This window comes from Paroedura picta, chromosome 3 (genome assembly GCF_049243985.1).
Source record: "Paroedura picta isolate Pp20150507F chromosome 3, Ppicta_v3.0, whole genome shotgun sequence".
NCBI classification, from domain to species: Eukaryota; Metazoa; Chordata; class Lepidosauria; order Squamata; family Gekkonidae; genus Paroedura; species Paroedura picta.
In genome coordinates, this window is record NC_135371.1 from 41,600,391 (window position 1) to 41,615,221 (window position 14,831).

A 14,831-nucleotide genomic window follows, 5' to 3' on the forward strand; every position below is an offset into this window, starting at 1 on the left:
AACAGCTTGCCAGCTTCCCACAATAGGCCCTGCAATTCCTAAAGGCGTTTCAGGCCAACAGCTACTGTTGTACTCAGCAACCTTCTCTACAGCATCTCAGAAGCAAAAAGACAAGCACGGACTTCTTTAACTGCAGCTTAAGGCCAACTTGATTTTACAAACATCAATCCCAGCTGCCAATGTAAGCCTTTGTTATTTTCAAGCATCAGTAAGCAGGAATGATTCAGACTCTCCTTCAAAAGAGGTCCTCCTTTGAAGGGGCTCTTACCAGAAAGATGCACAAAAAAGTCTATGAATGCAGGGCGAGGATGGCTTCAACTCACAAGGCAGTGCTTGGATGAACAGGACAACCCTAGCACACCTTGACCATAAGATTTCTTCAAGAGAGATGTCTTTATCAAAATTACCTGAACCCATGTGACCTTGAAAAGAGCTGAATATATTTCAAATCCTTCATTTGCTGCAGAGTTCTCTTGGGGGGGGGGGGGGGCAGGCATTGTAGAGCAAACATAGTCAAAGGCACTGTACTTAGACCCTCACCTGGATATCAGGGACCAGTGCAGCAGTGTCCTGATGCATGCAGACGCAGTGTTTGAAACTGCACCTTTCCTCATCTTTCCCCTCCAAAGCAGGCCACACTGATTTAGGTTTTCTTCTCACTGTGACGACCGTTTCCACACTGGAAGCTTCGTGCTGGACTGCAGGCTGAAGTCTGAGTCAAGGCAAGTTGCCCTGCCTCTTCCTGCTCCTGCTGGCCTCGTCCGCCCTGCAACTCGTCCACCCTGGATTTGTCTTCCTGCACAGGAGCTGAGGCAGCGAAGTTCCCAGTGCGGAGACCGTATCTATACCCAAATTCATTTGACTAGATGAAGATTTGTTAAGCTAACTCATACGTCTTTGGAGTAACTTCCACCTTGATTGCTTTCTTAATATATATCTATAAAATCTTGGAGGGTCATCTATTGCTAAACAGGCTGTGCACCGGATGGTTTTTAAGGCCTGGAAAACATTGCAAAGGTATTCACCCTTGCTAGCCACTGGTAAAGCAACATGCCTGTTTTCTTAGCTCATGAAAGCAAGAGTAGGAAATGAAGCCTATTATGACAGTAGGGGAGCCAGCACTGCACCTAATTCACTGAGGATTCTGTTGCTGAAATAGCTCTCTCCCTCCATGCATGCACTCCCTGCTCCCCCAAGCTCTTCCTTCCTCAAGTCTGTATTTTGATCATCCACACTGCTCAGTCTTGGGCTGCATTGGTCCACCTGGCAGAACTTGCCTTTGAAAAAATTCCCTGCGTACTGAGAAATGACTTCTAATACTTGCAACCAGGAGCTAATCTGAGCTTTGTCAAAGTGGAGCTTTAGGCATCCTGTAACAGCCGTAACTAATCCTGTGAAGTACTGGATGTGTGTTTTTTCCTACATAATCTGTGTCCTGTTCTTAAAAAAAACGTCCTGTTCTTAAAAAAATTAGACACACACACAGAGGCAACTATAACTACTACAGAGATTCTCTTTCGGAGATCTTGTGATATGTTAAGCTTCTGCCACTCACACACTTATTAGAGAACAGGTCAGAGCTAATTAAAGTTAGATTTGGGCGCTGTTTGTCATTGCACAAAGTTCTCCTTCACATTTCCCCAAGAACTGAGCTTTGCTGGTGGGAAGTGAAACTGCTGCAGTTTGGGTGGTTTTGCACCACAGGCTGCTGGCCCAGCTGCAAAGTTCAACAGCACAAATAGTAGATTATTCTTTCCCAGGGCGATGCTGGGAGGTGAACAACGGATGTGAAGGAAGCACATGGCCCTGGTGTGACACCCTGTGAGAGGCCTGCCATCCTGCAGTTCTTGGGGAAATGGAAACAAAACCTGGAGCATATTCCAGGCAGCTGCCCTCTGCTCCTTTAGCTTTAGGGCCCTTGCTAGTACACCTACAAACTACAGAGCCCTTGCATGTGGTCCAAAGTAACTTCTGCAAGCCTTTTCACGTGATGTGTCTCCTTGTCACGTTATTCAGTGTACTCCAGTATCAAGACTGTGTTCCATGGGTGTAAACAGTCTCTTGCCTAGAGGTCATACACGGGGAATACAGAAGTTCTGTTAGTCAACCAAGGAAGTCTTGGTAAATTAGAGCTGATGCTCTTGTGTCATTCAGGCACCTCTGGGATCATAAAATATATGTCTTGCAAAGCTGCTATGCTCTGCCCCTATTTCCCTCTGCAGTTGGTACTTGTTTGCTGCCCAGCGAATGCTGGCAACTGCAAACATGACTAATTTCCTACACAGGCAGCATTGTGTGTGTTTGTGTGTGTGTGTGTGTGTGTGTGTGTGTGCTATCAAACTGCAGCTCACTTATGGCAGCCCTGTGGGATTTTTAAGGCAAGAGATGCTCAGAGCTGGTTTGCCATGACCTGCCTCAGCATCGTGACTCTGGATTTTGTCGGTGGTCACCCATCCAAGTACGAACCAGGGCCAACCTTGCTTAGCTTCTGAGATGGGGCATATAGAGATAGGGAAAAGAATAAAAACTGCACAAATGCCTTCACGTGTGACAAGTACATCCATGTCTCTGACTTCTATTACAGGCAGAGTAATGTCTGCTGCTATGCATCAAAAGAGATGGAAAGGCGTTCCCTGGGGCAAACGTGTCATTTTCAAAGTGGCCATTGGTCCCAGTGGCATGCCTTCTGCACCCAAGGCAGCGGACAAGCAGGATTCTCTTGCAGCAGGGTTGCTATGTGGTTTTCAGTGGACCAGCTGGGATGCTAGAAGAAAGCACCAATACTTCCAGTGTTTCCTTTGTTACTCTGCAGCTGCTCTGGGGGTAGGGAGAATTCTCTTTTAAGAGCTGGGAGAGAGGCACTGTGTGAAGCACACTTGAGAGGGAGGATGGGTACTTTTAGAGACAGCCTTTCAGCACAGGTGGCAGATTTTGACTGCCTGGAAGCCCTGTTGGATAGCTGCATAGCAAGTGGCTCTCTGCAGCTTTTTCACGTCTGATGCCGTAGACTGAGGCTGGTGAAGGCAGCTACTTCCGGGGAAGGCTGTAACCCGCTATGATCAGCTGAAATGAAGAGATTCCCTGTAGTTCCCTTTAGTTCATCAGATAGGTCTACTCCAAGCAGCACCAAAGCCCTTTCCCCATGTAGATGCCAGGCTCTCACATGTACGCATGCATGTGCATATGCATTGACAGGTATGTTTCGACTGGCCGTAATCCTCAGCATTGCACATTTTCTCTTCAGGAATACACTGTAACTTGCTAGCCTGCATGTCCTCTAAACTTCCAAAACGTGCACATGTGACCACCTTAAGTACCTATTCTTCTCCTCTCTGTAGCCACCCCTAACCCCTGTCTGTGGCTGCTGACCACCCCCCTTCTCTTCTACACTTTGGCTTCTCTCTATTTGCCCTCTATTTTTCTCCAATTGCACAGAACACTTTCAACAAGAAATGGGAAAATGGGGAGGGGGCGGGAATAGTTAGCTGCCAGGAAGTAAACCATTTCTGCCTTGTCCTTCCAACTGAAAAGTTGGAAAATGAGAGTTGAACTTGACGTTACATCTGACTGTTATTGTGATAACCTTGGCTGTGGCATAATTTTCAAGGGGCAGCTGCTTTCAGATGCAGCAGAATTACATTTTGTACTGCTTGGGACTACCTTAAAGGGACCTCTGGTGTAGGAATTGCAGCCCCTATTAACCATTTTGCACCCTGCACCCTTCTGCCTCCAGATATCTCTAAGCAATCTATATAAACACCATATATTATATGTAATAGTTTCTCTTTAAATATAACTTTTTGACTTTACATCTTAAGTTATCAGTAATACAAGTAACAAGAAAAGCAGCCCCTACACGTATTTACAGGATAGTTTCTTGCACAGAACAAAGATTTGGTTTCTGGAAGCAGCATTGTCTTTAGTGTGCTTAGGCTTTTTGAAATAGACGATTCTACAATTAGTCCTCTCCTCTGTGGACTTGGTCCTGGGGCTGATTGTGAGACGGCTCTAAGCCGTATCATTTCAGAATGCAAAGCTGTGCCTATTGGGTGCTTGAGTGTACCCAGACCCTGTGGGACATTGCCTTTTGGCCTCACCATGTTCTGCCATCTCACGTGGAAAGATGCCACCACCTGCCTGACTTCATTTCTAACGCCGGCTCCACATGGCGGTGACCATCGTTACGGGCCACCTTGAAAGTACAGAAGGGAAAAGTCATAACCTGGCAAGAGTAGAAACTGAATGACATGGAAGATGCCAGACTTTTAAACATTCTGAAAATTATTGCAATATTTAAAAAATTATTTCAGCACCTCAGGAACTCTTTAGAAAATGAAGAACAGGGGTAGTGCTCTGGATTAACATAGCACTTGCAGCGGGGAAACTTTCCCTAATCCTTCCTCCTGGAGAATAACAACCACTTTAAAGGCTGACTTGTATTCCCTCATCCTATGTCACAGGAATGCCTACTTAAAAATTAAGTGTTTTAGGAGTCCATTTAAGAGAAACTTTCTTTCCCCAAAAGAGAGGAGGGGGGTTGTTTGTTTTTTTAAAGAAAGAAACAAAGAAGAATCTTTTGTCCTCAGGCTTAACCAGCAACCCTTTCAGGAAGTTTCAATGTGGCTTTCCTTAAGAGTGAGAGGCCTTTTCAGCTGCTGAAAGTTTCTGATCAATCCATGTTAATATTTCCTTAAAGACAGAAGCGGTCACCTCAGGAAGTTCTTTGTGGAGGGCGTGATAGGCCTCATCATATACCTGCAACCAAGAAGAAGATGGTCAAGATCACAAAACCAGTACATGTGCAAGTAAGGAAACACAGGCCTAGAAATAAGTGTGTGGGGGTGGGGAATGGGACCCGAAAGATGAAGGACACAGTAGTGCTGTAAAGGGATTGCTGGTTGATGTACACGCCACAAGAAATGAACTGTCAAAATTGGATATAATTTACAATCATACTTTTTTTTATGTGCAAGCATGAAAATCATGGAATAAGATTCATGATCTTAATAATGTCACCATTGGGCCAATTATATCAACACGTGTCCTCGGTGACTACGTGCATGGATGTCGTGACCACTGAAGGCCAATAAGGCTGAAACTTATTTGGTCTTGTTCACTGTAATTATGGTCTTGTTTGTGTATCGCCAACTTTGGGACATTCATTTGTATTATATATTGTACCTCAGGACTACTTAGTATGGTGACTGTCTAGAAGCTAAATTTAAGTTCTTATAAATTTGTATTTTAAGTGCACTGCATAATAAATTGAGTTTGTTTAATTTATTTTTATGTTGTTCCTTCTTAAATCTTTGTGGTATTGAATTCGGATTTGAGGTTTGGTTTTTTTCTTCTTTTCTTGGTGGCTTCAAGTAGAGCTGCTAGATTCTGTATAGCATTTACATTTATTTGCTTTTTTATATCTTGATAGAAGTCTGCATGTATATTCTTGTAATGGCTGCCGGTCATTAAACTTAACAGATTGACAGGCCCGACTGTCAGCTATTAAGTTTAAATCGTCAGTTTAAACCCTCCCTTTCAATTCCCCTCCATTCCAAAGAGGGGAAGTGAAAGAGATCACTAAAATGGCTGACAGCTGGCAGCATCTACAAGGTGTGTGTGTGGGGAGGGGGGTGTTTTCAAACCAGGACCCTCAGCAGACTCCAAGTCCATCTTGCAGAGAGAACAGTTTGGTGGACTGGGGGGGGGGGGCAAGGCATATAAATTGCTCTTGGCTCCTTTAAAAGACTTTCCCGAATACTTTCTGAATCCCAATCTTGGTATTCAGGAATATCGGGCAATACCAATATTTGGGGGGCCCAATATACCCAAACCCCCCCAAAATAGGGGGGGTTTGAACATGGCTAGTGTTAATGTAACAAATGTTAAACCTAAACAGGTGATCATGAGGGATATCACCATCCTGGCCTTGCCAAATCATGACTGCATTATCAGAGCAACACTTGAATTTACCTTAATACTTCTATTTCTCTCCCCCCCCCCAACACTTAAACAGGGTCTGAGAACCAGGACCACAGCTGCACAAAATAGAGTACAGGTTGAAGAACAAACACTTCTAATTATTCTTCTCTCTTTCAACAATTGAAGTAATCTTATCTACTGTTTGTAACATCAGGTTGAAAGTGCTGAGACACAGGTGCAGCTTTTCAGCATATCTTCTCCTTTTATGCACCAAATTTCTCTCACACGTGCTGTATAAATCTTCATAAATACTCATTGAGCCTGTTTCTGGACGCTCAGCAAAAATGTAATAAAAAGGCAATCTTACCTTCGTTTTTATTTCCAGCGCTACAACTGAAGCAGGTGTTTCTTTAAACCACTCAAATATCCAATTAGTAAAATTTAGTGTAATTTAACGGGCTTATTTTTTCAGATCCCCAAGTATTAGCATTCTCCTTTTCCACATTCCTGTTTATACTTCACCCAGTTTGGAGCACCCAGCTAGAAACTGTGGCAGAATGTAATTCCACTGATCAGAGGTCAGATCCATACACCTTCAGATGCCTCTTATTGATCTAGTGGTTGTTCAGTTTTTCCTTCTCCTCCATGTGTTTTATGCTTATCTCCCCCCCCCCCCCGCCCCATACCTCTCCTCCTTAGGAATCAGCATGACCTTTACCCTGTGTGGAATGTTCTGTCAGATTGTCGCAAGGATATATGTTCCTACACCTGTAGCTGTGCCCATGGGCTTCCTCTCCCATCTCTTTCTTGCAACACACCCTGTGACAGGGGCCATTATGATGTATCGAACTGGGTGCCTAAATTTGATCAAGGCAGACCAGACTACAAATCCCCATTTATCCTTGAGGGGCAGCTCACTCTCTCTGAGCCTAATCTACCTTTTGAGGCAGAAACAGGGATAAAATGAGGAGGGGATATTAGTTCCTTGACAAAAATATGATACTTGAATAGCCAAGCATGGGTTGACTTCAACATCCACTGAAGCCATAACCATGTGTTTGGATATTTAAATACAAAAGAGGCCTGTCAATGCCCTTTGTAACTCTTTTGATGCCTTGTGTCCCTAGCTACTATTTCCAAATTTCTGGAAATGAATATGCTAGATTAACCCATGATGTAATAATTCACTGGCTGTGTGCTTTCTTGAACTGTGCAGCTACAGAGAGAGATGTCTTCATTGGTCCCCCTTTTCATAGATTTGAGAACGAAGATGGATCTGGCAGTCAAGCAAGCAATTTCCTTTTATAGTTTCATGTTGTAAACTTGAACAAACCTTTACAGAGAGTAAATTCCACAGAAATAAACGGGATTTCTATCCAAGGAAATGGGCTTAGCAGCATGAGATACGAGAGAGGTGGAAGGGTCTGGAGATAATCTAGCAATGTCTAGGCATACCTTTTGCTTGTGTGCAATTTCCCTATGTAGCACCTCATGCTGGTTTGAAAGGCGCCCCTTTCAATCACAACCAAGTAAACATCATCATCCCCCTCCATTCCCTGACCAAAACCCCAACATCACCTTGAGTGCTTTATCTTGACTTGGTGCAGTATCCATCAGCAAATAGGATCCTTTGATATCGCAGAGTTTGTCAGGAGAGCCATGGAGCGTCAAGATGGGAAGGGTCAGTTTAGGGAGAGAGCGTTCTATTTTGGCAATGGCATTCATCAGCTGGATGACAAAGGAGACTTTCATGCCGCCATGATGAACCAGTGGGTCTGTGGCGTAAGATTCAACCTGCCGGAATAATGTATCATTAAGAAGTGGTAGATAATACTTGATTGCCATAAATACCATCCCTTGAGGCAACTGCTCTCTGACACCACTTTTACAAACAGTATAGCTTTGTTGTTTCCGTGCAATTACTCTCCTTATAAGTTTCTTAGGGCATTTCTGCACATCATTAAAAACAGTGTTATCCCAGCTGAATGGCATAGCGCTAAATATTATTGCAATTCCCGTTCACTCTGCACTTTTTTGCAGTCTCGCTCCAGTCTGCCACCTTTTTACGTTTCTCACCCTCTACAACTGCTGCTGGAAGTGGCGGAAGAGAGAAACGCGATTTATATGTGACTCTCTTCCGCCTGTCAATCAAGCCAGGCAGCCAATCCTCTTTCTCCATGTTTTAAAGGTCCCACGATGCCCACTATTTTTTTTAATTGATACTTCTCCATTTAAATGCCTATGCATGAAATCGCTGATGCATAGCGCTTTTTGAATGCCACCCCTTATGGAATCACTAGTTTTTATACTTTTAAAAATTAATCTTGTTCCTGATTTTTTTTGGGGGGGGGACCCTTTAGAAAGGCATGCTTTGTGTTACAACTTTGGGAAAAAATATTTCTGGCATTGCCTGCATGTTTGTCCACCTGTTCATTGCTCTAGACTGTACTTAATTTTTAAAAAGCACTTCCCATCCCCCCGGAAGATGGGAAGGGGAGATGGATGCAAGGGCGGGACATTGGAGGCAGAGGTAGTGCTTCTTCACCTCCACACATTTCTTTGGCTGGTGGCCTGCTGGTTGCTCTCCCTTAGCTAGTGCTAAATAGGTTGGGGAATCGACTTTATGTGATTACCCAGGTAGTGCTTTAAAATGGAGGATGTAGCTCGCTGGTTACTGCCCAGACACTGAAAGTTGAAGAAGAACAGTTGGTTCTGATATGCCGATTTTCTCTACACAAAGGAATCTCAAAGTGGCTTACAATCGCCTTCCCTTCCTTTCCCCACAACAGGTACCCTGTGATGTAAGTGAGGCTGAGAGAGCCCTGATATCATTGCTCAGTCAGAACAGCTTTATCAGTGCTGTGGCAAGCCCAAGGTCACCCAGCTGGCTGCATGTGGAGGAATGGGGAATCAAACCCAGCTCACCAGAGTAGAAGTCCGCACTCCTAACCACTACTCCAAGCTGGTGGTGTCATGCAGAACGCCCAGAATATAGCATCTTCACAAGGTAAGTGTGACGCTAAATTCATGGCATACAGAAAGGCCCTTAGTGTTGATGATAGTGATATTGCTTTTGAATGAGGCTTTAGCCAGCATATGCGGGGGGGGGGGGTACTGTCACAGGAGAGGCAGCTACATTTGTGCAGCATCTGTGCAGTTTACAGAAAGTTGCCACAAGTCACTTTCAGAGGGGTCAGGAAGGTTTCAAGGCCTTTCTTGCTATGTATTTAAAACCGAAAATTTCCTTTCCCCCACCCTCCTCTATACTCTCAAGAGACAACCTTGATTTAGAAAGAACTGACGTCCTGCGAATGTTCTCAGGAAGGAAGGGAGAACTTTGGTAATGGAACAATCAAGTCATCATCTTTTGTGAAACCTCTCTTGTAGCAGCAACTGGGTATATCCTCACATTTTCACTTGGGCCCACTGGACTCCCCCCTCCCAATTTAAACAGAAGTGCTGGGTTCCCCTGGCTACTTAGCAACTGGCGCCAGACTAAAGCTGCAAGTTGTTTGTTTGGTTCTGTGGCACACCCGTGCACAAAAGGCAACACAGCTCTGAGCCGCTTCTCCTACCAAAAGACAACAGATGAAGAACTCTTGGAGGAAGGAAAACCACAAAGGAGTGGGTGGCTAGATTGACAGAACGTCTCTTCCTGCAGAGTGAAATAATGCAGATAAATCCATATGAGGTGCCCCCTTAGCCACCCCCATATAAACCCACAAATGTCAGGAGATGGTCTAATGGGTTTTTCTCTTTCCTTTTTTCTCCCAAACTCTGTTCGATTGGAAGATGAAAAAGATTCCTCAGAACTGTTAAGAGGGATTAAAACACACACAGCACTTAACAACCCCAAAAGCACAAGCTACCCCCATTACTGGGGAGATAATGACTGGGATGTAGGACGCAAGGGCTGCACAATGGTTCTCATCTCAGTGGAAAAGGAGAGAAATGAGGCAGAGACCGAAGCTGTCTCTGCAATCTCTGAATTACTATAAAAGTGGCAATCTTCTTAATGATCCATGAGGCAATTCTTATGAAGAAAAACTTATGATGTTTTTCTTGTGTGAGAGATGTTGGGGTGGGAAGAATGAGGCCTTTTTAGGTACACTTGCCTCATCTTACACTTCTTTGGCTATCTTTGCAGTCTATTAACACAGCTCAGTATTCTCTTAGGCATATGTGTGTGTGTGTGTGTAAAAACACTTGGTCCCCCTCAGATTACCTCTTAGTTCTGAATTTCCTTAATCCTCAATTACCTTTGAGAACAGAATAGTGAGAGATTCTATTACCACCACTATCAACCTATTAAAAAGTTAATTTATTACAGCAGCTCACTCTTAAATTGGCCTTGGAAATCTTACCAACGGGGATGGTAATAAACACCATCCTCTAACATCTGTTTCCAGCATCTAGAACCGAACACTGTATTCTAAACATGGCCGCAGTAACCTGTGCTTGTACTCCCACCAACCAGGGTTGCATCTGAAAACCAGTTAGTTAACTACAGTTGTTAGTTTGAATGAGGTACCTGGAAATCTCTTTCCATTACAGTTGATCTCCAGATGACCAAGCCAGTTCCCCTGGAGAAAATGGCTGCTTTGGAGGGTGGACCCAATGGCATTGTATCCTGCTGAGGTCTGTGCTCTCCTGAGTAGGCCTGTGTGCTTTGGCGTGCTTCAGCGGCCATTCAAGCCCGAGGTAGCCAGCACCATGGCACAGAGGGAGGCGGGTGCCAGTTGGTGCATGCAGGTGCAGAAGTCTGCGCCTGCATGCAGGTGCCGGGTCATGCACCGCCATTGGCGCCGCCCCTCCCCCCCATGCCGCAGCACTGGGCCCCTCGGGCTTGAATGGCTGCCGAAGCGGCCGAAACGCACAAACCTACTCCCGAGTCTCCAGTCCCCAAACCTCAAGGTATTTCCCAACCCATAGCTGGCAACCCTCGTTTGTATGAAACAGGTGACTGAAGTTAATGTTTAATCACAATTGTTTGCATGAGAAAGGAGTGATGACAAACAAGCAACCCTGGCAACAAACAGTTGTTTTTCTGAACAGCGGTTATATGCCAGATCTGGATGCAGCCTCTGACAAACTCATCTTGGCTTTAAGGTCTCTGACCCATGAAGAACTATGTATTCTGTCCCTCCTTAAGTGTGGGCGTGGGTGATTCTTGTGACAGTTTGGGGAATTTGGTTGCTAGTTCTCAGTGTGTTCCTGCTGAGTATTTTTATCCTAATTGGTCTTTGATAGCTTTATAGAACATCTGGACCAAGGTTCTTAAGGGATTCATTGTTCTGAATTGGATAACTATTAGCTTGTCCCCTGAAGTCAGAACCTTCAGATGTTGGCAAATGCTATGCAGGCAATAGGATGCATTTATCTTGCAGTGAATGCTCTAAGTTTCTGTTCATTCTGTAGTACTCTTTGGTGTCCTACTGAAGGTTTCAATAACATTCCCTCACTGTTTGCTTCGTCCTTTGTTTAGATTGTTTTATGGGCCAATGAAAGCATTGAGTTGGCCTGTTTATGGCCTTTTTTTTAACCACCACAACCACCATGTTATGGGCCTAATTAAACTTACTAAATATCATGCTACTGGATTTTTAAAATAGCCAATTACTGGTTTATAGTGTTACTCTTTTTTGTATTATGAATACTGTTCTAAATGATGTCAAACCTGCCTCATGAGCCTTCTAGGGAAGTTAATAGATGACCTGAGAGCACTTAGTGCACACCAGTAAGAAGAGTGCTTTCAGTGGGGAAATGCATGACAGGTATTCTAAATAATACCTAATACTTAGATAACACCTCTGGAACATGATGGGGTTGGTCTGTTAGAGTTAAGCATACTCTAAGGTTAAACATACAATAAGGTTGGAGAGAATCTCTTGCAGGCTTCTGTGCAGAAACTTCCAAATCAATCTTTATTTCAATCAATCAGAAACTTCTCCACCTTCAAGTTCAGGGCAGTGTGCTTTTCACAGATTCAGCACAATCCAGCAAGAAAAATCTGTGCATATATTAAAACTTGATTTGGATGCTTTTTCAGGCTGTTACTGAGACAGCTAACTGTGGGCGTACAGAATGACCTGGGACTATTAGTGGTGCTGTGCAGGTCCTCTCCGTGAAGGTCTCAAGAGAATTCACAGCCATACTGGATGCAGACCTACTAAGGAGTATGCTACCAGCCAAACAGTAGATGACTGCGAGGGCTTTTGAATTTATGCTCGTAACATTTTTGAGTTACACATGAGAATTAATAAGCAAGCAAGAAAATTAAACAAAATGTCTCAAATTCTCCATTTCATTCTTACATTCCATTCCTTCTTTACAAAACCAACTGCTATGAACACAAACAAGTCAAGAAATTCTTGGAGGGTGGCCCAGTGATATTTATAGAGACTAGAAATTGGTCTGGCAGATGAATACATTCAACATGTAAATAATGGCTGTTCCTAGCAGAGTCTGATCTCGCACTCTGCAGGTTCCGAAAGTAGGCGACAGCTATAAACCCTTCTAGTATATTAACAAACTAGCTATACTTTTCACAGGTCACTTTGCAGAAGAAATGTGGTGAGTGACAACAGAGGTTTTGAGTTGCAAGGTATTTCCAGTGAGGCAAAGCAGAGCTAGCTAAACTCTAATACTTGAATGGTTCCAGTTGCATAGAAGGAAGGTTCAAGATGTACAAGGAAAAAAGAGCCTTGCTATTCCTGGTTGCTAGAGGAACAATAGAAAATTTATTTTCTCCATCCCAGCTATGTTATTTCAGACTGATCACTGTGAAAACATTATCTGGCAGGAATGGAGAAACTTGCCACGTTTACCCTCCTCATAAACACCAACAAGATTCCCATTTTGTTCTGCTAATATTGTTGCTGATAGCTGGCAATTCCCTCCGTGCAGATGTGTCATGTAGCTGTTGTATTTATGTGAAGCAAGCAAGGGGACACTGACAGCAATTTCATGTTCTTCAGAACACTGGACAGGGAAAACAACTCTTTGTTGCAGAAATATCTTTAAAAATTTAATGGAACACCTACCTCCCCAAAATCTTAATGTGCTGGTATTGGCTCCTTGGAACCTGACCTTAATTCTTATCCATTGTTCCTCTTAATATTTGAGAAAAAGCCCTGGGGGTGGAGAATGTCCTGGTTGTCCAAGATGGAACAGTCCTGGCTGTCCGAGATGGAACAGGACTTTGCTGGCCTGTTCGCTTTGGCGGCCGATTTGCTCGCGGCCTGGAGAGCTTCTCGCTTCGGGGGGGGGAGGGAAGAAGGAGCCGCGGCCCGGCGCCAAGGCGCTGGGCCGCGGCCCGCGGGTTGGGGACCACTGCTCTAAGGGAGTTTGTAGGAATCAACCTTTTTACTGGGAAAGACTTTACAAGCTGCTCTGCAGGCCTAAGCATGGCAGATGGAGACCACACAGAACTGATGTGCTGCTTGGACCTTCGAAGGACTTGCTTCCCATGAATCTACTTCACTGGCTCATCTAGTACAGCACTGTTGAGACTAACTGCCAGCATCTCAAGCAAGGATTTTGCAGTCCTACATTGAAGGCTTTACAGGACATGCCCATAAAGACAGGACATGGAATCTTCTATATGAAGACCATATGCTCCACCACTGAGTCACAGCCACCCTCCCACCCCCACTACTTTGGAGAGTTTCATAATAAATATAATAGGCTGGATACATCTAACCTTACCGCACTGCTGACATCCTATTTGCTCTTTGCTGTTAAACACCCTCTTAGCTTTTCCACTGTGAGTTTCATCAGCACGTATAAATCCTCAGAATGCAGTTTACCCAGTCAGTGAACAAAGCTCTTAAAAAATACAACACCATTGAGAGAAATTTGGACTTGCAGGCATGTATGTCCAGAAAAATGGCACAATGTTCTCCGGCTTTTATAAAAAAAACTCTAAGGTGCCATTTCGTGACACTTCAACAGTACTTAACAATGAACTACAACCCTTTCTGGTCATGTGGCTGTGCTAGGTGCTTCTCCTTTCACAGTGTACTCCTGATGACATCCTCCTTTAAAGAGCAAGTGACTGCTTATTAGTTACCGCAGTGACACCAAAGCTACTGCTGACCCTTCTGGTTTCGCCATTGTCCTCAGACGTGAGGCTTTCAGCTAGCCCTCCTCCTGACAATGCCCAGACACAGCACTGAGAGTCCTGTGAGTCCTCATGGCCTTGGCCATGCTGAGAAACTGTAAGGCTGGCAGCTGGAGACAACGGAGGAAGATACTAGGAAGCTATATAGCTAACCAATATACAATTGGGGACGCATAAGAATGTTTCGAGTGCTCAACTGCAGCTCCCACTGCTCATCAGTCATGTTTAATTCCCCCTTCAAACTATGAAACTGAAACAGGGGTGTGAATAACATTTGTTTTAAGCACGAACAATGTGGAAATAAAAAACGTGTCTTGCGGGAAATCAAACTATTGGTCTATCTGTCCCAGTACTGTCTACTTATCCGCTTTTCAGGGGCTGTGACTAAGGTCTTACCAGAGATTCCTTTTCCTGGACATCCAAGCATTGAGCTTCAGCTCTTATACGTGTGAACTAAGTGTCCTGCTGCCAAACTGTTATTATATATGCTAGGGGTAGCCAAACTGCGCCCCTCCAGATGTTCATGGACTACAATTCCCATGAGCCCCTGCCAGCATCTGGAGGGCCGCAGTTTGACTACCCCTGATATATGCTATGATGTAGCCTGGCTTGCTACCCCAATTCCACAATCAGACTTCCCTGGATTGCATATGGAAGCAGGTCAAATGTGGTTAGGGTCAGATGTGCCTCAGAGCTGGATGTGGATTCGTTCCACAGATAAACACACACACACCAAACGCAGACAATTCCTCCGACTACTTAGAGATATCATCTCAGAGAGCCAGCATGG

The 14,831-nt window shown here is 44.3% G+C and overlaps 1 protein-coding gene across 3 annotated transcripts in view; it reads right to left on the minus strand.

Moving 5' to 3' along the window:
* Nucleotides 1–932: 932 nt before the first annotated feature.
* The window catches only part of MGLL (monoglyceride lipase), a 99,876-nt gene continuing 85,977 nt past the window's right edge, over nucleotides 933–14,831 (minus strand). For all 3 annotated transcript variants that reach the window (XM_077325403.1, XM_077325404.1, XM_077325402.1), the window contains exons 7-8: nucleotides 7,498–7,713; nucleotides 933–4,755 (exon numbers count right to left, since the gene is read on the minus strand). In XM_077325403.1, the coding sequence (XP_077181518.1) occupies nucleotides 4,630–4,755; nucleotides 7,498–7,713 (342 nt within the window). In that variant the 3' untranslated portion in view covers nucleotides 933–4,629. The remainder of the gene's footprint in view (nucleotides 4,756–7,497; nucleotides 7,714–14,831) is intronic.